General features: G+C 57.1%; 2 protein-coding genes across 2 annotated transcripts; both read right to left on the reverse strand.

Moving 5' to 3' along the window:
- Positions 1 to 970: 970 nt before the first annotated feature.
- Positions 971 to 22701, reverse strand: SSC5D (scavenger receptor cysteine rich family member with 5 domains). Its single transcript, XM_038753015.1, is given in 14 exon segments — positions 971 to 3107; positions 9160 to 9333; positions 10451 to 10765; positions 13200 to 13685; positions 14556 to 14873; positions 15558 to 15818; positions 17291 to 17608; positions 19103 to 19411; positions 19684 to 19785; positions 20938 to 21051; positions 21545 to 21695; positions 21697 to 21854; positions 22203 to 22229; positions 22620 to 22701. Coding segments are annotated over 14 exon segments (4782 nt in total). The 5' UTR covers positions 22645 to 22701; the 3' UTR covers positions 971 to 1083.
- A 1470-nt stretch (positions 22702 to 24171) lies between these two features.
- On the reverse strand, positions 24172 to 26777 carry NAT14 (N-acetyltransferase 14 (putative)). The gene is made up of 2 exons (XM_038752975.1): positions 26627 to 26777; positions 24172 to 25015 (listed from the first exon to the last, which is right to left on the reverse strand). Exons 1-2 carry the CDS (start codon positions 26696 to 26698, stop codon positions 24491 to 24493), a joined length of 597 nt encoding a protein of 198 aa, XP_038608903.1. The 5' UTR covers positions 26699 to 26777; the 3' UTR covers positions 24172 to 24490.
- Between the last annotated feature and the right edge of the window lie 141 nt (positions 26778 to 26918).

Genomic DNA, 26918 nt, shown 5'->3' on the forward strand with positions numbered 1-26918 from the left:
TTACTGTGTGCAGAGCACTGTACTAAGCGCTTGGGAAGTACAAGTTGGCAACATATAGAGACAGTCCCTACCCAACAGTGGGCTCACAGTCTAAAAGCGCTTGACTGAGGAGCGCTCAGAAGTGCTCAATAAATACGATTGATTGATTGATTGATTGAGAAAGATAGTGGGAGAGGAGAAAGGGACAGGGATACTGTGGTGTGGGGAGGGACTTACCAAACCATTCCCAGCATTCGTCCTGCTCCGGTGTTGCCGTTCTCCGTCACCTGCTCCACCGGCGGGCAGGCTCTTCCCAGACAGGAACAGAGTAGCCGGATGGGCCCACCAGTCCAGGACGCTGTCGGCCCCTGCTCTGTGAGGCCGTGGCCAGAGGCCGATGGCAACTGAGTCTTTTAGACTGTAAGCCCACTGTTGAGTAGGGACTGTCTCTATATGTCGCCAACTTGTACTTCCCAAGCGCTCAGTACAGTTCTCTGCACACAGTAAGCGCTCAATAAATACGATTGATGGATTGATTGATTGATTGAGACCACCCAGACACCACAACTGGCTCTTCTGGACCGTTTCACGTGGGTGCCGGAACGGTCAATCGCATTTACTGAGCGCTTACTAAGCGCAGAGCAATGTACTGAGCGCTTGGGAGAGCACAACCCAATAGAATTAGCACACACGTTCTCCACCCATAACGAGTTCACAGTCCAGAGGCGGAACTCCCGTCAATAACTCAGTGGTGATGGAGGCTACTGCCATCGCTGAAGAGGAAGAGGCAGTGGGAAATTTCCACTTCCCTCCCGCGGCATGGGGGACGGAGAGGTTTTCTCCCACCACCCGTGTCGAAAGCAGGCTCTGCTTCGGGCGTTACGAGGGGAGGGACGGAGCCCCCCAAAAGTACGACGGCTCTTGCCCGATGTTGGACATCCGGTATTTTACCCAGGAACCAACAGAAACTCGCTTCTCAGCGAAGCTTTGTTTTTATTTCTTTGTCACAGGAGTACATGGGGACAATTTATAGCTCCCTTCTTCACCCAGGGCACACGTTCTGGCACGTTCTGGGTCGGAAGAGCCGAGCGGCGAGGCGGGGCTTCACACATCACCCCTCAGGGGACGTTCTTCCTCCTCCTCCAGGGAGTTGGATGAGGGGAAGAGGGTGGTCCGGGGGATGTCGGCCCGCTCCTTCATGGCTTCTCCCAGTTGGCTCAGTTTCCTCACAACTTTCCCTAGCTGCTCCAGGCCTTTTGCGGCTTCTCCCAGGTCTCCGAGGCCCTTTGCGACCTCTCCCAGGTGCCCCAGCCCCTGGAGTGCCCCATTCAGCTTCCCCAAGCCCAGGTACATGGCCTTCAGGTCACCCTGGTTCTTCTGGACGGCCTGGGCCAAGATGCCCAGTTGCACGCCCACCCCCTTCACGACCCTCACTAGTTCTATCAGTGCTGGGGGCTCACAGGCCATGACCTTCACGGGGGTCGCTATGCAGGCCCTGGGGTCAGGGGTCACCTGAGAGGTGGCGGTGTGACCGGGGGTTGCCGATGGCATCCCGGAGGGGTCGGAGATCATGGGGGAACTGAGGGTTGGAGAGGAGGCCACAGGGGGGTCAGGTGTCGGGATCCCAGCGGATGGCTGGGTGGACGGAATGGGGATGGAGAAGGGGTCGGTCGTCGGCCTGGGAGCTGGCTCAGGGTCAAGGGTTAGCTCGGGAGATGAGAGAGAGTCCTGGGTCAACTCAGACAGGCGGGTCACAGTGAAATCAGAGGGAACGTCTGGAATCGTGGGGAGGTCCGGGGTCAACTCTGGGATTGGGGCCATATCGGGAGTCAGTTCCCGTGGAGTTGGGCTGGATGCCTTTGTGGGGTCAGAGTTCAGATCAGAAGACATGGTGAAGACAGGTGTCAGTTCCTGAGTCACGCGCGGGTTAGGAGTCAGCTTCGGGGTTGCGGTCAGGCCAAGAGTCAATTCGGGGCTTCGAATAAGCTTAGGGCTTGGCTCTGAGGCTGTGATAAATTCAGGGGTCGGCGCTGGGGCCGAGGTGAGGTCAGGGGTCAGTGCTGGGGATGAGGGGAGGCCAGGGCTCGGTTTTGAGGCCAAAGTGATGTTAGGAGCCGGCACTGGGGATGTGGCGGGGTCGGGGGTCAGTGCTGAGGCCGAGGAGATGTCAGGGGGCGGAGCTGGGGAGGTGACGAAGTTAAGAGTCGGAGCTGGGGATGTGGAGAGGTCAGAGGTTGGAGCAGGGGATGTGGTGAGCTCAGGGGTTGGTGAAGGGGATGTGGTGAGCTCAGGGATTGGTAAGGGGGATGTGGTGAGCTCAGGGATCGGTAAAGGGGATGTGGTGAGCTCAGGGGTCGGTAAGGGGGATGTAGTGGGGTCAGGGGTTGGTAAGGTGGATGTAGTGGGGTCAGGAGTTGGTGATGGGGATGTAGTGGGGTCAGAAGTCAGTGATGGGGATGTGGTGAGCTCAGAGGTCGGTAAGGGGGATGTAGTGGGGTCAGGGGTCGGTGATGGGGATGTAGTGGGGTCAGGAGTCGGTGATGGGGACGTGATGAGCTCAGGGGTCAGTATGGGGGATGTGGTAAGCTCAGGGGTCAGTAAGGGGGATGTAGTGGAGTCCGGGGTCGGTGATGGGGATGTAGTGGGGTCAGGGGTCGGTGATGGGGATGTGATGAGCTCAGGGGTCGGTAAGGGGGATGTGGTAAGCTCAGGGGTCAGTAAGGGGGTTGTAGTGAGGTCAGAGGCCCCTGAGGGGGATGTGGTGAGCTCAGGGGTTGGTGAGGGCGATGTGGTGAGGTCAGGGATTGGTGATGTGGCGAGGTCAGGGGTCGGTGCTGGCGATGTAGAGTGGTCAAGGGTAGGTGTTGGCGATGTGGTGAGCTCAGGGGTTGGCGCTGGGGCCGAGGTGAGGTCAGGGGTGAGTAGTGGGTTTGGGGAGGAATGAGGGGCCAGCCAAAGGGCTGGGGGAGAGTCAGTGGTCACCAGGGCAGGTAACGGCCCAGAGGAATGTTTGGGGTCGGGGGCACGGCCTGGGGTCCCAGTGGGTTTGGGACTCCTTGTAGGTGAAGTGGGAGAACCGGCTCCCTGCGGGCTGGACGGCCGCTGACCCTCCAGGTGGGAGTGGATGCCTGGGGGAAGGAAAAGGGGACCCGGTCAGTTTCGAAGAGCCTCCTCCAGACCCCTTCCCCATCAATTCCCACTTGCTTGAGGAAACCACTGGAGGAACAGGAGCGGGGTGACGGGGGGAACAAGGAGGCCGCCGGGGACCCAATCTCCCCACCCACCCACCAATCTGCGTTGAAAATCCAGATTGAAGCGGCAAGGCAGAGCCCGGAGCTAGTGGTTCCCTGCAGCCGGTCACTGTCCCAGTGGCCGGTCACCCTCCCCCAGAGGCCGGGCAGAGGCCTGAGCTGAGCCCGGACTGCCCTCTCCTGTTCAGCATCACCGCTGCCCAACTGTGCAGAGAAGAAGAGGAAGGAGGGAGGGAAGGAAGAATGTGGTGCGGGGTGGGGAGAAGAGGGTGAAGGGTAGAGCCAAGGAGAGGGACCCAGAGACAGAAAGAGACGAGGAGAGGGACACGGAGACAGAAAGGAACAAAGAGAGAGACCCAGAGACAGAAAGAGATGAGGCAAGAGACCCAGAGACAGAAAGAGATGAGGAGAGGGACCCAGAGACAGAACGGGACAAAGAGAGGGACCCAGAGACAGAGAGAGACAAGGAGAGGGACCCAGAGACAGAAAGAGATGAGGAGAGGGACCCAAAGACAGAACGGGACAAAGAGAGGGACCCAGAGACAAACAGAGACAAGGAGAGGGACCCAGAGACAGAAAGAGGCAAGGAGAGGGACCCAGAGACAGAAAGGGACAAAGAGAGGGACCCAGAGACAGAAAGAGATGAGGAGAGGGACCCAGAGACAGAACGGGGCAAAGAGAGGGACCCAGAGACAGAGACAAGGAGAGGGACCCAGAGACAGAAAGGGACAAGGAGAGGGACCCGGAGACAGAAAGAGACGAGGAGAGGGACCCGGAGACAGAAAGGGACAAAGAGAGAGACCCAGAGACAGAAAGAGACAAGGAGAGGGACCCAGAGACAGAAAGAGATGAGGAGAGAGACCCCGAGACAGAAAGGGATAAAGAGAGGGACCCAGAGACAGAAAGAGATGAGGAGAGGGACCCAGAGACAGAAAGGGACAAAGAGAGGGACCCAGAGACAGAAAGAGATGAGGAGAGGGACCCAGAGACAGAACAGGACAAAGAGAGGGACCCAGAGACAGAAAGAGACAAGGAGAGGGACTCAGAGACAGAAAGAGACAAGGAGAGGGACCCAGAGACAGAGAGAGACAAGGAGAGGGACCCAGAGACAGAAAGAGACAAGGACAGGGACCTGGAGACAGAAAGGGACAAGGAGAGGGATCCGGAGACAGAAAGTGATGAGGAGAGGGACCCAGAGACAGAACAGGACAAAGAGAGGGACCTAGAGACAGAGAGAGACAAGGAGAGGGACCCAGAGACAGAGTGAGACAAGGAGAGGGACCCAGAGACAGAGAGAGACAAGGAGAGGGACCCAGAGACAGAAAGAGATGAGGAGAGGGGCCCAGAGACAGAACGGGACAAAGAGAGGGTCCCAGAGACAGAGAGAGACAAGGAGAGGGACCCAGAGACAGAAAGAGACAAGGAGAGGGACCCAGAGACAAAGGGAGACAAGGACAGGGACCCGGAGACAGAAAGAGACAAGGAGAGGGACCCAGAGACAGAAAGGGACAAGGAGAGGGACCCGGAGACAGAAAGAGACAAGGAGAGGGACCCGGAGACAGAAAGGGACAAAGAGAGAGACCCAGAGACAGAAAGAGACAAGGAGAGGGACCCAGAGACAGAAAGAGATGATGAGAGAGACCCAGAGACAGAAAGGGATAAAGAGAGGGACCCAGAGACAGAAAGAGATGAGGCAAGAGACCCAGAGACAGAAAGAGATGAGGAGAGGGACCCAGAGACAGAGAGAGATGAGAGGGACCCAGAGACAGAAAGAGACAAGGAGAGGGACCCAGAGACAGAAAGGGACAAGGACGGGGACCCGGAGACAGAAAGAGACAAGGAGAGGGACCCAGAGACAGAAAGAGACAAGGAGAGGGACCCAGAGACAGAAAGAGACAAGGAGAGGGACCCAGAGACAGAAAGGGACAAGGACAGGGACCCGGAGACAGAAAGAGACAAGGAGAGGGACCCAGAGACAGAAAGAGACAAGGAGAGGGACCCAGAGACAGAAAGAGACAAGGAGAGGGACCCAGAGACAAAGGGAGACAAGGACAGGGACCCGGAGACAGAAAGAGACAAGGAGAGGGACCCAGAGACAGAAAGGGACAAGGAGAGGGACCCGGAGACAGAAAGAGACAAGGAGAGGGACCCGGAGACAGAAAGAGACAAGGAGAGGGACCCGGAGACAGAAAGGGACAAAGAGAGAGACCCAGAGACAGAAAGAGACAAGGAGAGGGACCCAGAGACAGAAAGAGATGATGAGAGAGACCCAGAGACAGAAAGGGATAAAGAGAGGGACCCAGAGACAGAAAGAGATGAGGCAAGAGACCCAGAGACAGAAAGAGATGAGGAGAGGGACCCAGAGACAGAGAGAGAGATGAGAGGGACCCAGAGACAGAAAGAGACAAGGAGAGGGACCCAGAGACAAAAAGGGACAAGGACGGGGACCCGGAGACAGAAAGAGACAAGGAGAGGGACCCAGAGACAGAAAGAGACAAGGAGAGGGACCCAGAGACAGAAAGAGACAAGGAGAGGGACCCAGAGACAGAAAGGGACAAGGACAGGGACCCGGAGACAGAAAGAGACAAGGAGAGGGACCCAGAGACAGAAAGAGACAAGGAGAGGGACCCAGAGACAAAGGGAGACAAGGACAGGGACCCGGAGACAGAAAGAGACAAGGAGAGGGACCCAGAGACAGAAAGGGACAAGGAGAGGGACCCGGAGACAGAAAGAGACAAGGAGAGGGACCCGGAGACAGAAAGAGACAAGGAGAGGGACCCGGAGACAGAAAGGGACAAAGAGAGACCCAGAGACAGAAAGAGACAAGGAGAGGGACCCAGAGACAGAAAGAGATGATGAGAGAGACCCAGAGACAGAAAGGGATAAAGAGAGGGACCCAGAGACAGAAAGAGATGAGGCAAGAGACACAGAGACAGAAAGAGATGAGGAGAGGGACCCAGAGACAGAGAGAGATGAGAGGGACCCAGAGACAGAAAGAGACAAGGAGAGGGACCCAGAGACAGAAAGGGACAAGGACAGGGACCCGGAGACAGAAAGAGACAAGGAGAGGGACCCAGAGACAGAAAGAGACAAGGAGAGGGACCCAGAGACAGAAAGAGACAAGGAGAGGGACCCAGAGACAGAAAGAGACAAGGAGAGGGACCCGGAGACAGAAAGAGACAAGGAGAGAGACCCAGAGACCCAGAGATAAAAAGGCAGAGAGGGAAGACATGAGGCACAAAGGTACAAGTTGGGTGATAGGCAGAAAACAAACCATTGAGCCCCTGCCACCCCCCTGCCACCCCCAGGGATTGGAATATACCAGACTACATGCCCTGAAGGAGCTCAGGAAGTGTTTATTGACTGCTTGGCAGGAGGGAGGAGGGAGGGCTCCCGTCCAGGTATCCTTCTACCCTGCCTTTTCCCTTATCTGTAATTTATTTTGATATCTGTCTCTCCAGCTAGACTGTAAGCTTCTTGAGGGCAGGGATCATGCCTACCAATTCTACTGTAATGTCCTCTCCCAAGTGCTTAGTGGGTGCTCTGTACACAGTAAGCGTTCAATAAATACCACTGACTGACTGACAGAGAAGGGAGGATGGATGGACCATCGCCCCCCCGGAAAGGAAACAAGCGAGACAGTCATCTAAGCAATGAGCTCCCTGAAGAAGAAGTAATGTGGCCTAGCAGTAGTAGCACAAGCTTAGTGTGTCAGGAGACCTGGGTTCTAATCCCGGCTCTGCCACTGGCCTGCAGTGTGACCTTGAGCAAGTCACTTAACTTTTCCGTGGCTCAGATTCTTCCTCTGAAATCTTCTAGACTGTGAGCCCGTTGTTGGGTAGGGACCGGCTCTATATGTTGCCAACTTGTACTTGAACAGTGCTTTGCACATAGTAAGCGCTTAATAAATGCCATCATTATTATTATTATTATTACTGCCCAAGCACTTAGTCCAGTGCTCTGTACACAGTAAGCGCTCAATAAATACGATTGAAAGAATGAATGAAATCTAGGGATTAAACACCTGTTTTCCCTCCTTCTTAGACTGTGGAACCCATATGCACAAGGACTGTATCCAATCCAACTGCATCTACCCCAACGCTTAGCACAGTACTAACAAATACCACGATTATCAACAGTATGCATAGATAGGGTTTTCTGAGATTATTCTGGTGTGTTAGAGCACCTCTGGGACCCATACTAGTTTCAATCAAACAATCAATCATATTTACTGAATGCTTACAACGTGCAGAGCACTGTACTAAGCACATGGGAGAGTACAAGAAGCGTAGCTCAGTGGAAAGAGCACGGGCTTTGGAGTCCGAGGTCATGGGTTCAAATCCCGGCTCCACCAATTGTCAGCAACGTGACTTTGGGCAAGTCACTTCACTTCTCTGGGCCTCAGTTCCCTCATCTGTAAAATGGGGATTAAGACTGTGAGCCCCCCGTGGGACAACCTGATCACCTTGTAACCTCCCCAGCGCTTAGAACAGTGCTTTGCACATAGTAAGCGCTTAATAAATGCCATCATCATTACTAACAAATACCACGATTATCAACAGTATGCATAGATAGGGTTTTCTGAGATTATTCTGGTGTGTTGGAGCGGCTCTGGGACCCATAATAGTTTCAATCAAACAATCGATCGTATTTACTGAGTGCTTACTACGTGCAGAGCACTGTACTAAGCACATGGGAGAGTACAATTTAACAATATGACAGATACATTCCCTGCTCACAACGAGCTCCACCTGGTCTCTAAGTGCTAAGGTAGATATAATAATAATAATAATGATGGTATTTGTTAAGCGCTTACTACGTGCATAGCACTGTTCTAAGCGCTGGGGGGATACAAGGTGATCAGGTTGTCCCACGTGGGGCTCACAATCTTAATCCCCATTTTACAGATGAGGTAACTGAGGCACAGAGAAGTTAAGTGACTTGCCCAAAGTCACGCAGCTGACAATTGTCAGAGCCGGGATATAAGTTAATCAGGTCAGACACAGTCCCCTTCCCACGTGAGGCTCACAGTTTAAGTGGCTGGATGGAGAGACGGGCATTGACTCCCCATTTTACAGGTGAAGAAACTGAGGCACAGAGAGGATAAGTGGCTTGCCCTAGGTCTTGCAGCAGGTAAGAGGCAGAGTCAGGATGAGGTGACTTTCAGACCCCCGATTTTTGAATACAAGTGGGCATAAATTGGGTTTTGAAGCCATTAACGTCCCCTGACTGTACCCACACAAATCTGCCATTTTACGGTTTGCTTTCGGCCTGTTGCATAATAATAATGGTATTTGTTAAGCGCTTACTATGTGCCAAGCACTGTTCTAAGCGATGGGGGAGATACAAGGTAATCAGATTGTCCCATGTGGGGCTCACAGGCTTAATCCCCATTTTACAGATGAGGTAACTGAGGCCCAGAGAAGTGACGTGACTTGCCCAAAGTCACACAGCTGACAAGTGGCAGAGCCGGGATCAGAACCCACGACCTCCTACTCCCAAGCTCTTTCCACTGAGCCGTTGTCGGTGGGACTCCAGAACTCTCCCTCGTTGTTATGCTACGATCTCTCGGTCGCCCGGCTGTGAAATTAAGGTCTCTGAGACTGTGAGCCCACTGTTGGGTAGGGACTGTCTCTATATGTTGCCAATTTGTACTTCCCAAGCGCTTAGTACAGTGCTCTGCACATAGTAAGCGCTCAATAAATACGATTGATGATGAAGCTCTTTGGTTGATTATCAAAATGAGTCCGGGCCCACTGTGACCTGTTCCTGGAAGTCCTGTGAGCCCTGGCTAAATATATTGCAAGAGGGTTGCTGTTGCTAAGGTTTTAATTAATTATTTGTTGTTCTCCATTCCGATTTTCAACCAAAGATAGCTCCCTGATTCCACCTCTCAACTCTCAGCCGCCTCCTCCCCCCGAGCTCCTACCTGGATCTCGGCCTGGCTCCCGGCCCGTCCACAGCTGGGTCCGTGGGGCTGGAGTGGTTTTGCTCGTCCCTTCAGGCAGGGAGTCTGGGGTCCCCGCTTCGGGGGTCTTCCTGGGCAGTTCCTTTTCAGGAGCGGGGTTCCACTCCCAAGAAATGGAATCGTAATCTGTATTCCCTGGGGGGGGAGAGAGAGTGAAGGGGGCGGGGGTTCGCAAGCCTTCTGGTCCCTGTCGGAGTGGATTCCGCAGGCCTGTCGCCCTGTGCTTTAAGAAGATCCAAGAGGTTCGCCCCCCATCCCACTTCCCACCACCAAATTCCCCCAGAGCAGAATCCAGAGGCCCCCGACCGCCAGCCACCGCCAAGCTTGAGGATTCCTCGGCCCCCCTTTCCTCCCCAGGACGGCCTCCCCACCCTCCGACCCCCTGGAGTGAAGCCCGGATCCCCCAGCCCCCGCTCCTCCCCGGAAGCTCTAACCCCCTTCAGGTGGGACCCCTAAGCCCTTGCCCTTTAATAATAATAATTATGGAATTTGTTAAGTGCTTACTACGCGCCAGGACCCATAGTAAGCGCCGGGGTGGTCACAGGCAAATCGGGTTGGACATAGTCCCTATCCCATTTTACAGATGAGGCAACTGGGGCCCAGAGAAGCGAAGTGGCTTGCCCATGGTTACTCAGCAAACAAGCGGCGGGATCGGAATTAGAAACCACAATCTTCCAACTCCCAGGCCCGGGATCGATTTACTGTCCCACGCTGCTTCTCTTTCCCCACCCGGCGTCCAAAATCCTTTTTTCCCGCAGGCCCCAGGGAGCCCCATCTTCCCAACTCCTCTTGCTCCCCCTCCGAGTCGAGACCAGAGGCCGGATCCCCCTGTTTCATTCACTCGTTCGTTCGATCGTATTTACCGCGGGCTGACTGGGTGCACGGCACTGTACTAAGCGCTTGGAAAGTACCATTCATTGGAAAGTACCATAGAGAAGCAGCGTGGCTCAGTGGAAAGAGCCAGGGCTTTGGAGTCAGAGGTCATAGGTTCAAATCCTGGCTCCGCCACTTGTCAGCTGTGTGATTTGGGGCAAGTCACTTCACTTCTCTGTGCCTCAGTTACCTCATCTGTAAAATGTGAGCCCCTGTGGGACAACCTGATCACCCTGTAAGCTCCCCAGCACTTAGAACAGTGCTTTGCACATAGTAAGTGCTTGATAAATGCCATCATTATTCAGCAATAAAGAGAGCCGATCCCTGCCCGCAGCGGGCTTACACTTCCCGCCCCCCACCACCTCCTGCAGCCCGGTACCTGTGCACGTGAGCCCAACGTCTTCCTCGTGGTCACAGTTGTGCTCTCCCCAGGGAGGCGCCGGACATTCGGCCAGGGAGGCTTCGTGGCCGGAGCAACTGACGTCGTCCAGCCAGATGGGCCCGGCCCCGGAGCCGTAGTAGGTCTTCCCCACCCGGGGCCGGAGCCCCCCGCAGCCCAGCTCCCGGCAGGCCACCGCCGCGTCCCGGGGGTCCCAGCCGTCGTCGCACACCGTGCCCCAGCTCCCCCCGTACCAGACCTCTAGTCTCCCCGCGCAGGGCTCCGGTCCATCAGCCAGACGCAAGCGGAACTGACCTGGAGGCGGATGGGAAGCCGGGGGGTGTCCAACTAAAGACCCACCTCCCCCAGGAAGCCTTCCCTGACTAATCTCCCGTTTCCCCACCCTATTCGCCATCCCTTCTGCATTGCACTGTGCGCTTGGGTCCGTACCCAACTAAGTACTTTGACATTCACCCCTTTCCAATCCCCAGGGCACATGGGTCCATTTAATAATAATAATAATAATAATAGTATTTATTAAGCGCTTACTATGTGCCAAACACTGTTCTAAGCACTGGGGAGGATACAAGGTGATCAGGTTGTCCCACGTGGGGCTCACAGTCTTCACCCCCATTTGACAGACGAGGGAACTGAAGCACAGAGAAGTGAAGAAGTGAGAAGCAGAGTGGCTCAGTGGAAAGAGAACGGGCTTTGGAGTCAGAGGTCATGGGTTCAAATCCCGCCTCCGCCACTTGTCAGCTGTGTGACTTTGGGCAAGTCACTTAACTTCTCTGGGCCTCAGTTACCTCATCTGTAAAATGGGGATGAAGACTGTGAGCCCCACATGGGACAACCTGATCACCTTGTAACCTCCCCAGCGCTTAGAACAGTGCTTTGCACATAGTAAGCGCTTAATAAATGCCATTATTATTAGTAGTAGTAATAATAATAATAATGATGATGGCATTAAATGTAAAATGGGGATTAAGACTGTGAGCCCCACGTGGGGCAACCTGATTACCTTGTATCTACCCCAGCGCTTAGAACAGTGCTTGGCACATAGTAAGCGCTTAACAAATATCATTATCAAGTGCTTAGTACAGTGCTTTGCACATAGTAAGCGCTTAACAAATGCCATTATTATTATTTATTAAGCGCTTACTATGTGCAAAGCACTGTTCTAAGCGCTGGGGAGGTTACAAGGTGATCAGGTTGTCCCCTGGGGGGCTCACGGTCTTCATCCCCATTTTACAGATGAGGGAACTGAGGCACAGAGACGTGAAGTGACTTGCCCAAAGTCACACAGCCGATAAGTGGCGGAGCCGGGATTAGAACCCATGACCTCTGACTCCAAAGCCCGGGCTCTTTTCCACTGAGCCACGCTGCTTCTCTATACTCGGCCGCTTCTCCTAGCTGGAGTCGATTTTGCCGCCCGTCTCCCCCACTAGATTGCAAGCTCCTGGAGGGTAGAGATCCTGTCTGCCAACTCAACTGTGAGCCCACTGTTGGGTAGGGACCGTCTCTAGATGTTGCCAACTTGTACTTCCCAAGCGCTCAGTACAGTGCTCTGCACACAGTAAGCGCTCAATAAATACGATCGAATGAGTGAATGAACTGTAGTGGACTCTTTGAAGCGCTTATTACAGCGCTCTGCACACCACCCACCCGATTTACTTGCATCCACCCTGGTGTTTAGGACAGTGCCCGGCACATAGCGCTTAACAAGAACCACAATAAATACCGCCGATTGATTGATCGATGGGCATCGACCCCGTGACTCTGCCCCTCACTCTCTGCCCGACTCCATCTCCACTTCCAACTTGTACTTCCCAAGCGCTCAGTACAGTGCTCTGCACACAGTAAGCGCTCAATAAATACGATTGAATGAATGAATGAACTGCAGTGGACTCTCTGAAGCGCTTATTACAGCGCTCCGCACACCACCCACCCGATTTGCTTGCATCCACCCCGGTGCTTAGGACAGTGCCCGGCACATAGCGCTTAACAAGAACCACAATAAGTACCACCGACTGATTGACTGATCGATGGGCATCGACCCCGTGACTCTGCCCGACTCCATCTCCACTTCCAACTTGTACTTCCCAAGCGCTCAGTACAGTGCTCTGCACACAGTAAGCGCTCAATAAATACGATTGAATGAATGAATGAACTGCAGTGGACTCTCTGAAGCGCTTATTACAGCGCTCTGCACACCACCCACCCGATTTGCTTGCATCCACCCCGGTGCTTAGGACAGTGACCGGCACATAGCACTTAACAAGAAGCAAAATAAATACCGCCGATTGACTGATCAATGGGCATGGACCCCGTGACTCTGCCCCTCGCTCTCTGCCCGACTCCATCTCCACTTCCAACTTGTACTTTCCAAGCTTTTAGTACAGTGCTCTGCACACAGTAAGCGCTCAATAAATACGATTGAATGAATGAATGAACTGTAGTGTACTCTCTGAAGTGCTTATTACAGCGTTCTGCACACCACCTACCCGATTTGCTTGCATCCACCCCGGTGCTTAGGGCAGTGCCCGGCACATAGCGCTTAACAAAAACCACAATAAATACCGCCGACTGATTGATTGATCGATGGGCATCGACCCCGTGACTCTGCCCCTCGCTCTCTGCCCAACTCCATCTCCACTTCCAACTTGTACTTTCCAAGCTCTTAGTACAGTGCTCTGCACACAGTAAGTGCTCAATCAATACGATTGATTGATTGATCTCCCATTCTCACCTGCTCCTTCTGCTTCCGTGCTGCTCCCGGGGTGGGACCAAACTGGGTGGTCACTAGTTGTGAGGGATGTCGGGGTTCCCGTCTCCCCTAAAGCGTTCACGGCTATGGTTGGGGAACGGGCCGGCTCCCGAGAGGTTTCGGAGGTCCCAGGGGGTCGTTCCTTAGGCGCCTGAGTGGCCCGTTCCCGAAGGGTCACAGTGGTCAGTTTCCCGGGGCTCTTCGTGGTCAGTTTCCGAGTGGTTTTGGGGCCCCACTTTCGGGGGATCTTTGAGGTGAGTTTTCCTGGCATCCTTGTGGTGGTCTCCTTAGGAGTCCCAGAGCCCAGTGTTCTGGGCGGCTTGGTGGTTAGTAGGCCAGTGGTCTTAGCGGGCAACCCCCCGGGGGCCTCCGTCACCCATTTCCTGGTGGACCAAACATCCCCTTCTCTCAGCGTGGCCGTCCAGCTCCAGCTCAAAACGTCCGGGAGGGAGTTGGATTCCGGCGCCCCTGTAACCGGGGATGAGAAAAGGGGGATCCTTAATAATAATGATGGCATTTATTAAGCGCTTACTATGTGCAAAGCACCGTTCTAAGCGCTGGGGAGGTTACAAGGTGATCAGGTTGTCAATCAATCAATCATATTTATTGAGCGCTTACTGTGTGCAGAGCACTGTACTAAGCGCTTGGGAAGTCCAAGTTGGCAACATATAGAGACGGTCCCTACCCAACAGCGGGCTCACAGTCTAGAAGGAGGAGGCAGAGAACAAAACCAAACAGATTAACAAAATAAAATAAATAGAATAGATACGTACAAGTAAAATAAATAGAGTAATAAATATGTACAAACATATATACAGGTGCTGTGGGGAAGGGAAGGAGGTAAGATGGGGGGGATGGAGAGGGGGACGAGGGGCTGGCAGTCTTAATCCCCATTTGACAGATGAGGTCACTGAGGCCCAGGGAAGTGAAGTGACTTGCCCCCAAGTCACACAGCTGACACTTGGCGGAGCCGGGATTTGAACCCGTGACCTCCGACTCCAAAGGCCGGGCTCTTTCCACTGAGCCACACTGCTCTTTCTCCAGCCACACCGGATCCTTGTCGGTTCTGCGGGATCCAGCCCCGCGACCCTCCATTTGATCACCTTCTTCTACTTTCTGAGTCCTCCCCAGGCCACTGTCCCTGCAACCCAGAGCCCCACCGACCAATGAACCCCCTTCCTTCCCCTGCCTGTGAGGTGACCCCTGGTACCCACCAGGGAACCCTGGATCTGGGAAGGGTGTGGAGCCGGAGGAAGGGGGGGATGTCTTTCCCCTCCTTCCTCTGCAGTCTGCATCAACTGCCCCCCAGCCCTGGACTCGGGGTCCGAGGGGGATTACCTGCGCAGATGACCCCCACGTCTTCATTGTGGGCGCAGTTGTGCCTTCCCCAGGGGGCCGCCGGGCAGGAGGCCAGAGAGGCTTCAGTCCCCTGGCAGCCAACCTCGTCCAGCCAGATCGGGCCCGAGCCCCAGCCGTAGCGGCCGGCGTCGGGGCCGGGGATGAGGGGCCCCCCACAGCCCAGCTCCCGGCAGGCCACCGCTGCGTCTCGGGGGTCCCAGCCGTCGTCACACACCGTCCCCCAGCGGCCCCCGTGCCAGATCTCCAGCCGTCCCGCGCACGGGCCAGGCCCGGATACCAGACGCAGCCGGAACGGTTCTGAGTTGGGGGTTGGGGTGGGGGAGAAACCCGGGGGTTCCCGGACGGAAAGAGAACCAAACTGTTCGTTTTGCTCGGGAAGGATTCGGGGGGACCACGGAGTGGGCTTGGAGGAGGAAAGCAGGGAGGTCTTGCTGGGAAGGCCTTCCCTCCTCAAATCCGACCATGACTCCCCTTCTTCAAAGCCTTATTGAAGGCCCATCTCCTCCAAATGGTCGGCCTTGACCGGGCCCTCCGTCCCTCTTCTCCCACTCCCTTCTTCATCACCCTGTCTTGGTCCCTTTATTCCTCCCCCATCCCAGCCCCGCAGCACTTATGTACACATCTGTCCTTTATTTATGCTGGTGTCGGTCTCCCCCTCTAGACTGTGAGCTTGTTGGGAATTTGTTTATTGTTGTACTGTACTCCCTCAAGCGCAGTGCTCTGCACACGGTAAGCGCCTGATAAATACGATTGAATGAATGAAAAAGGAGTGTTGGGGGAGAGCTCAGAGAGGGTTGGGGGGCATGGGGAGAGCTGCTAGGGGGATCTCGAGGGGACCGGGAACCACGAGGACAGGAGCGAAGGGGCCTCTGAGATCCATTCCGAAGAGCGAAGAGGACAGGACCTCTGGATCTGATCTGGGGTCTCGGAGGTTCTCAGGAGGCGGGGGCGGATACCGTTTTCTGAAGAGACGGGGCTTACCCTCACCACGTCCCGGTTCTTGGGGGTCCACGGGTGAAGCCGTGGGGAGGACATCTCCCCGTCTCCCCTCGGAGACCATGGGGGCCTCCGCGCGGGGCAGGGTCGGGGAAGCAGATGGGAGGGAATCTCCCCGTTTCTCGCCGGCATCCACAGGTGTGCGAGGGGTCCCCGTTAGAGGCGGGGTCGTGGTCGTCGCCGTCCCAGGCAGATGGGGACTGCTGCTCTGGGGAGGTGCCGGGGCAGTGAAGCTGAGCGGGAGCCCTGTCGTGGGGAGGAGGATCCCATAGGCATTCAGCTGGTCCCTCTCCCTCTTCTTCCCTCCCTTCCTCCCCGTCTATCTGACTCCTTCCGTCCCTCTCCCAACTCCAAATTCCCTCCCAAGTCCTTCATCCGGTCAAGGGTCCCTAGACTTTTCTCTCCCTGGCAACGTTTCCATTCTTCTGTAACTCCCCACCCACGGAGCCAAATCATCTTTAGCCGTCCGCCCCACACCTCCCCTGATAATAATGGCATTTATTAAGCGCTTACTATGTGCACAGCACTGTTCTAAGCGCTGGGGAGGTTACAAGGTGATCAGGTTGTCCCACAAGGGGCTCACAGTCTTCATCCCCATTTGACAGATGAGGTAACTGAGGCACAGAGAAGTGAAGTGACTTGCCCAAAGTCACACAGCTGACAGTTGGCGGGGCCGGGACTTGAACCCATGAACTCTGACTCCAAAGCCCGGGCTCTGTCCACTGAGCCACGCTGCTTCTCCCCTTGACTCCTCCCTCCACTCCTCCCCTCGACTTAATAATAATAATAATAGTGGCATTTATTAAGCGCTTACTATGCGCAAAGCACTGTTCTAAGCGCTGGGGAAGATTACAAGGTGATCAGGTTGTCCCACGGTGGGCTCACAGTCTTCATCCCCATTTTACAGATGAGGTAACTGAGGCTCAGAGAAGTTAAATGACTTGCCCAAGGTCACACAGCAGACATGTGGCGGAGCCGGGATTCGAACCCATGACCTCTGACTCCAAAGCCCGAGCTCTTTCCACTGAGCCACCGGACTTCCCTCTTCTCCCTGGCCCTCCCCTCTTTTTTTTTTATTTTTATGGAATGTGTTAAGCCCTTACTATTTGCCAGGCACTGTGTCAAGCGCCGCGGTAGATACGAGTTAGTCAGGTTGGGCACAGTCCCTGTCCCACATGGGGCTCCTAGTCTCAATCCCCATTTTAAAGAGGAGGTAACGGAGGCACAGAGAAGGGAAGTGTACATATTTTTTTACTCTATTTATTTATTTTATTTGTACATATCTATTCTATTTATTTTATTTTGTTAGTATGTTTGGTTCTGTTCTCTGTCTCCCCCTTTTAGACTGTGAGCCCACTGTTGGGTAGGGACTGTCTCTAGATGTTGCCAATTTGTACTTCCCAAGCGCTTAGTCCAGTGCTCTGCACATAGTAAGCGCTCAATAAATACGATTGATGATGATGATGATGATGAAGTGACTCGCCTAAGGTCACGGGGCCAAAATAGTGGCGGAGCCGGGATTAGAAGCCAGGGCCCGGGCTCTGTCCACTACGCCACGCTGCTTCTACGCCCTCCTCTTCAACTTCTGCTTCCGTTACCCAGCCGCCCCCGGCAGCCTTCGCCACCTCCCGCGGCCCAGCTGGCCATCCTTCTGGGAATCCCCGGTCCATCCCGTCCGTCCCGGTAACCGGTCCCGTCCCCGGGCCCAGCCGTCTCACCGTCGCAGACCAGGCCGGCGTCCTCCCGGTGGTGGCAGTCGTGCTGGCCCCAGGGCCGGGACGGGCAGAGCCGCAGGCCCGTCTCGTTGCCGCGGCAGCGCAGGTCATCCAAGAGGATGGGCCCGGCCCCCTCCCCGAAGAAGGCGCCCTCCGGGGCGGCCAGGGCCCCGCCGCAGCCCAGCTCCCGGCAGGCCACGGCCGCGTCGCGCAGGTCCCAGCCGTCGTCGCACACCGTGCCCCAGCGGCCCCCGTGCCACACCTCCAGCCGCCCCGCGCACCCGTGGGGGCCCGACGACAGGCGCAGGCGGGGAGCGGGACCTCGGGGGGGACGGAGTCGACAGGTTGTGGGGAGCCTGGCCCAGCTCGGCCACCCCGTCTGGCCAGCCGTGGAGCGAGCTAACGCCCTCCGAACTCTTACTGAAGGCCCACCTCCTCCAAGAGGCCTTCCCTGACTCAAGGCCCTCCTTCCCTCTTCTCTCACTCCCTTCGACGTGGCCCTGACTTGCTCCCTTTAAATAAATAATGATGGCATTTATTAAGCGCTTGCTATGTGCAAAGCACCGTTCTAAGCTGTGTGCAGAGCACTGTACTAAGCCTCGGGAGAGTCCAGTAGAACAGGCCTATTTCCAGCCCACAACAAGCTTTACAGTCTAGAGGGGGAGACGGACGTCGATATAAATACAGAAATGGCAGATTTGACCTTGAGTCAAATCTGGGGCGGGGGATACAAAGTGATCAGGTTGTCCCACGGGGGACTCACGGTCTTAATCCCCATTTTACAGATGAGGTCACTGAGGCCCAGAGAAGTGAAGTGACTTGCCCGAAGTCACCCAGCTGACAAGCAGCAGGGCCGGGATTAGAACCCATAATGATAATAATGATGGCATTTGTTAAGCGCTTACTATGTGCAGGGCACTGTTCTAAGCACTGGGGGGGGGGGATACAAGGTGATCAAGTTGTCCCACATGGGGCTCACAGTCTTAATCCCCATTTTACAGATGAGGTCACTGAGGCCCAGAGAAGTGAAGTGACTTGCCCAAAGTCACCCAGCTGACAAGTGGCAGAGCCGGGATTAGAACCCATGACCTCTGACTCCCAAGCCCGGGCTCTCTCCACTGAGCCACGCTGCTTCTTTCCTTTATTCATCCCCCCTCCCAGCCCCACAGCACTTAAGGTCAAATCTGCCATTTCTGTATTTATATCAACGTCCGTCTCCCCCTCTAGACTGTAAAGCTCGTTGTGGGCTGGAAATAGGCCTGTTCTACTGGACTCTCCCGAGGCTTAGTACAGTGCTCTGCACACAGTAAGAGCTCAATAAATACAATTGGCTGAGTGACACCCACCTCTTAGCCCACCGCCCCCTCCTCTGCCGCCTTTCACCCCCTCCGTCCTCCAGCCAGGGCCTCCGTCTCCCCTTCCCTTCCTTTCACCCCCTTCGGCTCAGCTTTCTTTCCCGGCGGACAAGCGGGATGCAGGAGAGCGGGGGGTCTAGAGAGGGATTTAGGGAGCGGATTTGGGGGTTGAGGCAGGGGTTACGGGGGGGTTGTAGATACCAGGGAAAGCTGGGGGGCTTTTCGGGGCAGGGAGCAGAGCCGCTTGGAAACACCGGAGGGGAGAAGCCTCATGAGGGCCTCAGGAAAGGAAATGATGGATGGGGGCGATACGCTCTGACATGGGGAAGTTTGGGGGAGATATTTGGGATGTCTGGAAAGGGGAGAGCATCCGGGAGGAGGATGAGCTGGAGGGGTTGCCAGAAGGAGGGAAGGCGGGTGGGTGGGCCCAGGGAGCGGGCTTCCTCCCTGCAGGACTCACCGGCACAGACCACGCCAGCGTCCTCGCTGTGGTCGCAGTTGCTGCGTCCCCAGGGGCTGCGAGGGCAGTCGCGAAGCGCCGCTTCCTCTCCGCCACAGCCCACGTCGTCCATCCAGACGGGGCCGGCCCCCTCCCCGAACCGGGCCGCCCCGGGGGCCGTCAGCGCCCGCCCGCAGCCCAGCTCCCGGCAGGCCACGGCCGCGTCGCGCAGGTCCCAGCCGTCGTCGCACACCGTGCCCCAGCGGCCCCCGTGCCAGACCTCCAGCCGCCCCGCGCACCCGTGGGGGCCCGACGACAGGCGCAGGCGCCCTGAGGGGGACGGACAGGGGCCGGGACGGGCATGGGGATGACCGCCGACGGCAACTGAGGCCTTTAAGGGGGCGCACGTCGGGGGGCAGCCCTGAAGAGGGTGGGAGCCGGGGGGCTGGGGGCGGCTGCCTCGATTGCCTTCGGGAGGAAGGCCAGACGGGGAGGAGGATCTGGGCCCAGGGAGAGGAGTGGGATCCAAGGGAAGGCTGAGGGGCCTGCGGGATGAGGAGGCAGGAACGGGCTTTTTAAACCAAATAGGCCGGGCCACTTACCCTCTTGGGGGGCGTTGGTGGCGGCCAACGCCTTTCGGTTGGGCTTCGGGGGCTTCCCCGGCCGGAGGCCCTTCCTGCGGAGGCCGTTGTTGGGGGCGCCCGCTGGAAGGGGAGCTGGGGTCGTTAATCGATTCGTTCATCGTGACACTCGCTCGGTACTTACTGGACCGTGCCGAACGCCGTACCATCTGCAGATCGGGCACAGTCCCGGCCCCACACAGAGCTCACAGACTAAGGGAGAGGGAGAATGGGGATTATATCCCCCTTTGACGGATGAGGAAACCGAGGCCCAGAGATGTCAAGAAGCAGCGGGGCTCAGCGGAGAGAGCACGGGCCTGGGAATCGGAAGGACCAGCGTTTTAATCGCTGCTCCGCCCCATGTCTGCTCTGTGACCTTGGACAAGTCACTTTGCTTCTCTGCGCCTCAGTTACCTCATCCGTCAAATGGGGATTTAGGGCACGAGCCCCATGTGGGACAGGGACTGTGTCCAACCCGATTAACTTGTAATAATAGTAACGATGGCATTTATTAAGCGCTTACTATGTGCAAAGCACTGTTCTAAGCGCTGGGGAGGTTCCAAGGTGATCAGGTGGTCCCACGGGGGGGCTCCCAGTCTTCATCCCCATTTTACAGATGAGGTCACTGAGGTCCAGAGAAGGGAAGTGACTTGCCCAAAGTCACCCAGCTGACAATTGGCGGAGCCGGGATTTGAACCCAGGACCTCTGAGTCCAAAGCCCGGGCTCTTTCCACTGAGCCCCGCTGTTTCTCTACCCCAGAGATGAGAACAGTGCTTGGCACATACTAAGTGCTTAACAAGTTACCGTTATTATTATTTTATATTAAGTGACTGGCCCAAGGTCACTCAGCAGGCAAGTGGCAGGGCCAGGATCAGAAGCCCAGTCGCCCGACTCCGGGTCCCGTGCTCTTCTCTGGGAGATGAAGTGGGAGGCCGCCGGGATGACTCCTTAGACCGGGCTCCTGCCACTGAGCCCCGGGGCTTCTCTGAGCCTCCCTCCGGCTCAGTAAGAAGCAGTGTGGCTCAGTGGAAAGAGCCCGGGCTTTGGAGTCAGAGGTCATGGGTTCAAATCCCGGCTCCACCACTTTCATTCATTCATTCATTCAATCGTATTTATTGAGCGCTTACTGTGTGCACAGCACTGTACTAAGCGCTTGGAAAGTACAAGTCGGCAACATCTGGAGACGGCCAAAGGAGCGGGGGGGGGGGGGTGCTGGGAGAGGCGTGGGGGCTCACCGTGAGGTGTGGGCGTCACCTCGGGTCCCGGGTTGAGTCTTCCCAGGAGCCCCGGCCACAGGCCCCCAGCTCGAGGGGGGTCGGGGTCAACTCGGGAACTTGCAGTTGGATGGCCTGGGGGGGACGGGGAGAGCGGAGGCCGGCTGGGCTGGCTCGGGTGGGCAGCCCAGGGACCGTGGAGACGCCCAGCCTCTGGGAACGAGCCAGGGATCTTACTGAAATCACGGCTCCTCCGAGAGGCCTTCCCCGACTAAGCCCTCCTGCGTCATCTCTGCATTTGGCCCCGTCCCCTTTAAGCCCTTGATATCGACCCCACCCTCAGGCCCCCAACCCTTCTGTCCATATCCGTGTTTGATTCTGTCTCCCCCCTTGACTGTCAATGCCCCGTGGGCAGGGAACGCATCTACCAACCTCTCCCGAGCCCTTCGTACAGTGCTCTGCACCCAGTTACGACGGACGGGTCGATCGACCGGGCAGGCCGGGGATGAGGGGGGTAGGATGCCCAGTCCCCGAATGGCACAGGCCGTAGGGATTGGGGAGCGGACGGGGCCAGAGGTGGGGACCGGGGTTAAGGGGCAGCGGGAGAGCGGGAGGCGAGGGGTCTCACCCACGCAGACGACGCCCGCATCTTCCTCGTGGGAGCAGACGTGGGTTTTCCAGCCGCGGTGGGGGCACAGGGCCAGCCGGTCCTCGGCCCCGCGGCAGGCCAGCTCGCTCAGCCAGACGGGGCCGGCCCCCTCTCCGAAGAAGGCGCCCCCCCGGGGCGGCCAGGGCCCCGCCGCAGCCCAGCTCCCGGCAGGCCACCGCCGCGTCGCGCAGGTCCCAGCCGTCGTCGCACACCGTGCCCCAGCGGCCCCCGTGCCACACCTCCAGCCGCCCCGCGCACCCGTGGGGGCCCGACGACAGGCGCAGGCGCTCTGGGGGGGGGCCCCGGGGTGGGGGAAGCGGTGAGAGACCACCACCCTCGGCTGGGAGACCACGGCCGGGGGAGCCCGGAGGGGAAGCCACGAGGGCAGGGCTCCTGGGTCCCCGAGGGAAGTGGGAATGGGGGCAGGAGGGCGGGACGGAGCCGAGGGCTGGGAAGTGAGTAGGGCCTATGAGAGAGGAACTGGAGGTTTCGGGATGGGGGTAACCCTGGGGGAGGGAGAGAGGGGGGAACAGCGTGGGGCCCTACCACCCAGGCGCCCACAGGGCCCGGCCGGGGACCTCGGCGACCCTCCTCTCGGCGGGGCAGGACGTTGGGAGGGCAGCGGGGCAGGACTTACCCGCACAGTGAATCCCCAGGAGGGCAGCTGCGAAAGATGCCGGGGGGCGGAGGGCGAGGGTGGCAGGGTGCAGGGGGAGTCAGTTAGTCGACCGGAGCCACAACAGCGGTTGACCTCTCATCCCTGCAGCCCGTCCCCGGCCCTCCACCCCGATGCCCTTCCGCCCCTGGGCAGAGGGAGCACGGCAGGTCAGAAGGGGTGGGCGGTTAGATCCCAAGGGAGGGAAGTGGCTATGGGGTGGGGGGTGAGAGACAGGGAGATGGTGAGGGGTGGGGGACAAGAGGGGAGTGAGACCAGGGTGGGGAAACTTGGGTTCTGCGGGGGAGATAAGGCCAGGGGGGAGCGGGGGGAGGCGAATGAGCCCTGGAAAAGAGAACAGGGGGTGAAAGTGCTAATGCCTGGGTTCTGACCACTCACCAAGGAGGCAGGCAAGGATGCGCATGATACCAGGGGGATGGGGGACAGCTGATTCCTGGGACAAGTGGGGAGCAGGAGAGGGAGGCCACCGAGGCCGAGGAGCAGCGCCGCCGCGGTCACCCTTCCCGGGGAGGGCGGGGGCGGGGAGACACTCCGCCAAGCAGAAGAAGACAAGCGGGGGCGGCAGCAGTGGCGGCGACGGCAGCAGGGAACGGAGAAGGAAGGAGGCGGCGGGGGTGGGGGGAGGACTGGAGGGCGGGCTGCGAAGGCCCTGGCAGGAGAGGGGGTCCAAAACTCAGCTCCAGCAAACACCCACACGTACGCCCAGACGCCGTCCCCGCATTCCAGCCTCTCGGCCCCCACCCCCCGCCGAGCGGCAGAGTCGCCGAGCGGACTCGAGGAGAGAAGGCCGAAGAGTGGGGACGGGACGAGGGAACGGGATAAACATCCTCCCCCGTGAAGGGCAATGACCCTGGAGTGACGGGCCCTCTATTTTGGGTTCTGACTGTCTGGAGGGGAGGAAGAAGGACGGACGGACGGACGGATGGATGGATGCGACTTAGACGCCGAGACAACCAGGCCGGCTCAGTGATGCTGGAGCTTGGGGGGGGCGGCGGATGCCAAAGGATGCCTCCCCGCGAGGAGCTCCGGACACAGACTGGGCTTCCGCCGTCCTCGGGCCGACGTGTGGTGGGGGGAAAGGCCGAAGGGGATCTTTCGGGATCTCTCTCCCTCCCTCAGAGTTGGGGGTCGTAGGGGGGTAGAGAAGAGGGAGGGGACCCGGCAGCCCCAGGCTCCGCGCCGGCAGCACATGTGGCTGGTGGAAAAACCGGGTAACGGGAACGTGAGTCAGCAGGGCTGGCAGAGAGCAAGACTTCTGGTCCCCATGAGCTCATCCGGCCTGCTTACCCTATTAACCCCTCCCCACAGACGGGCTCAGCCCCGGGAAGGAGAGGAGGAGGAGGAGGAGGACGACGACGAAACCTCAGGCCGCTCCCTCCGACCCCGCCGCCAGTTCGTGGGCCAACCCTTTGCTACGGGGCCGGCTGGAGGGGTGAGGGGCCCCCGACACCGGGTCCCGCTCGGTTGAGCCAAGTCCTCGAAGTCGGCTCTGGAGCGCAAAGGGTCGGGCCCTGCCGTTCCTCCGGCCCGTCACGGCCCCAGCCCCAGCCCAAGGGGTGGCTCCTCTTCCACCAGCCAAGTCACCACAGGTGTTTCACCCTTTATTAATACAGAAAGCAAGCACACACGGGTAAGGAATCGGGAGGGGGGCAGAAGCTGAGCCGGGGCCCGGGGAGGGAAGACAAAGAGCAGCACGGCCTAGTAGAGAGAGGCCCGGGAGTCGGGAGACCTGGGTTCTAATCTTGATTCCGTCACGTGCCTGCTGCGTGATCTTGGGCAAGTCACTTCACCCCTCTGGGCCTCTGTTTCCTCATCCTTAAAGTGGGGCTGGAATATCTGTTCTCCCTAGACCGGGAGCCCCGCGGGGGACAGGGATTGGGTCCGATCTAGAGCACGGGCCTGGGACTGAGTAGGTCACGGGTTCTAACCCCAGCTCCACCGCTTATCCGCTGTATGGCCTTGGGCGAGTCACTTCACTTCCCTGTGCTTCAGTCACCTCATCCGCGAAATGGGGATTCAGACTGTGAGCCCCTGGAGGGACAGGCACCGATTTGCTGGTATCCACCCCAGCGCTTAGTACAGTGCCTGGCACCTCGGAAGCCCCTAACAAAGACCACATTTGTTATCGTTATTATCTGATTGCGCTGAATCCATCCCGGGGCTTGAGCGCTTAAAAACGAAACGCCGCAATTGCCACTGCCCCTCGCCATCACCTCGCCCTTGCCGGAGCCGGTCCTCTGCCCCCGATCCTACAAGTCCTTGCTGAACTCCCGCACAAACGTGTAGCCCAGCCAGCCCCAGCCCTCCTGGGCCCGGTAGCCGCTCGCCTCCAGCAGTGCGGCCGCTCCCTTGGCCCCCGCGGCCACGGGCACGACGAGCCGCTGCCCGCCCCGGGCCCGGGCCCGGCCCTCCGCGAAGCCCAGCAGGCGCAGGCCGATGCCGCGGCGCCGGTGCCAGCGGGAGACCGCCAGGCGGGTCAGCTCCACCGCCGCGGGGCCCCGGGGTGCCAGGGCCACCACTCCGCACACGTCCTCCCCACCCCGCACCGCCACCCAGGGACCCCCCAAGCCCCCGGGGGCGGGCAGGGTCCCCCAGCATCTCCGCAGCAGCATCTTGAGGCCCCCCACGGCCAGCAGCACGGGCAGGAGGAGGGCCAGGGGGAAGGAGGCCAGGAGGAAGCGAAGGCCGCTACTCAGGGCGGCGAGGACCAGCAGGGCCGGGGGCCTGGTCAGCGCATGCAGGGCCAGACGGTTCTCTGCGTCCTTCACGCCGTCCTAAGGGAGAGGGAGAAACTGAGGCACGCTTTCACTGGGGCCACCGGCACGAGCGGGTTGGGGGTAGGGCGAGGCAAACAGCACCTGCATATATGTTTGTACATAACAGTGCTTTGCACATAGTAAGCGCTTAATAAATGCCATTATTATTATTACTCCATTTATTTATTAATATGTACAAACATATTACTCTATTTATTTATTTATTTTACTTGCACATACCTATTCTATTTATTTTATTTTGTTAATACGTTTGGTTTGGTTCTCTGTCTCCCCCTTCTAGACCGTGAGCCCACTGTTGGGTAGGGACTGTCCCTCTATGTTGCCAACTTGGACTTCCCAAGCGCTTAGTACAGTGCTCTGCACACAGTAAGCGCTCAATAAATACGATTGATTGATTGATTGGGACCTTGAGGGGATTATCAAATACCATTATTACTATCACAATTAGGGCCATTTTGGTCCTTCAACATTTCTCGTCTTGACCTTTCTTCCCAAGCGCTTAGTACAGTGCTCTGCACATAGTAAGTGCTCAATAAATACGATTGATGATGATGATGATGACGATGACCTCTGCCTCTTCTTCTTTATCGTAGAAAGGGATGAAGGCCGGCATTGTGAGTGAAATTGCCTAAGCGGCTCTTTTTTTTTAGTAATGAATTAATCATTTTTTTGCTTTGTTTTTTGTTTGGTTTTGTTGTCCGTCTCCCCCTTCTAGACTGTGAGCCCATTGTCGGGTAGGGACCGTCTCTAGATGTTGCCGACTTGGACTTCCCAAGCGCTTAGTTACAGTGCTCTGCACACAGTAAGCGCTCAATAGATACGACTGAATGACTGAATGAGTGAATGAATTACGAGGCCTGCTCTTAGGTTCATTCATTCTGCAGAAAGAACATTTCCGTGAACGTTGACTAAAGAGCACGGGCCTGCATTTCGGGTTCATTCATTCTTTCATTCTGCAGAATCAATCAATCAATCAATCGTATTTATTGAGCGCTTACTGTGTGCAGAGCACTGTACTAAGCACTTGGGAAGTACAAGTTGGCAACATATAGAGACGGTCCCTACCCAACGGTGGGCTCACAGTCTAGAAGCGGAAAGAACATTTCCGTGAACGTGGACTACAGAGCCCGGGCTTGGGAGTCAGAGGTTGTGGATTCTAATCCCGCCTCCGCCACTGGTCAGCTGTGTGATTTTGGGCAAGTCACTTCACTTCTCTGTGCCTCAGTTCCCTCATCTGTAAAATGGGGATGAAGACTGGGAGCCCCACGAGGGCTCTTACAGTGCTCTGCACACAGTAAGCGCTCAATAAATACGATTGAATTGAATGAATGAATGAGGGGCAACCTAATTGCCTTCTACCTACCCCAGTGCTTAGAACAGTGCTTGGCACATAGTAAGCGCTTAACAAATACCAACATTATTCTTATTATCAGCAGGGACCCGGTAGGGAAGGGAGGTCTGGCTTGTGGGTACTTAGTACAGCACCCTGCGTTCAGTAAGTAACAAAAACCAGCGACTGATGGATTCCGGGGACCAATCCCTGTCCGGTTCCAGATTCCCAACATCAGCGTTCCCTGTGGTTCTTCTCCCCGCCCCAAAGTCTCAGACCTTCAGGAGTTCCAGCACGATGGGCTTCTCCTCCTCCCGCATCTCCCGCACGGACAGGTGGTTGGGCTCCATCGGCGGTGCGGCTCAGTGGAAAGAGCCCGGGCTTTGGAGTCAGGGGTCATGGGTTCAAATCCCGGCTCCGCCAACTGTCAGCTGGGTGACTTTGGGCAAGTCACTTGACTTCTCTGGGCCTCAGTGACCTCATCTGGAAAATGGGGATGAAGACTGTAAGCACCCCGTGGGACAACCTGATCACCTTGCATCCTCCCCAGTGGTTAGAACAGTGCTTTGC

This window comes from Tachyglossus aculeatus, chromosome 10 (genome assembly GCF_015852505.1).
Source record: "Tachyglossus aculeatus isolate mTacAcu1 chromosome 10, mTacAcu1.pri, whole genome shotgun sequence".
Taxonomy (NCBI): Eukaryota; Metazoa; Chordata; class Mammalia; order Monotremata; family Tachyglossidae; genus Tachyglossus; species Tachyglossus aculeatus.

What these genes read in the sequence shown, in the direction of transcription:
- NAT14 (XM_038752975.1), bottom strand. Translation starts at nt 26,698, where the DNA reads ATGGAGCCCAACCACCTGTCCGTGCGGGAGATGCGGGAGGAGGAGAAG. An exon ending in TCGTGCTGGAACTCCTGAAG is followed by an intron (nt 25,016 to 26,626) that starts GTCTGAGACTTT and finishes CCTCTCCCTTAG; the next exon opens with GACGGCGTGAAGGACGCAGA.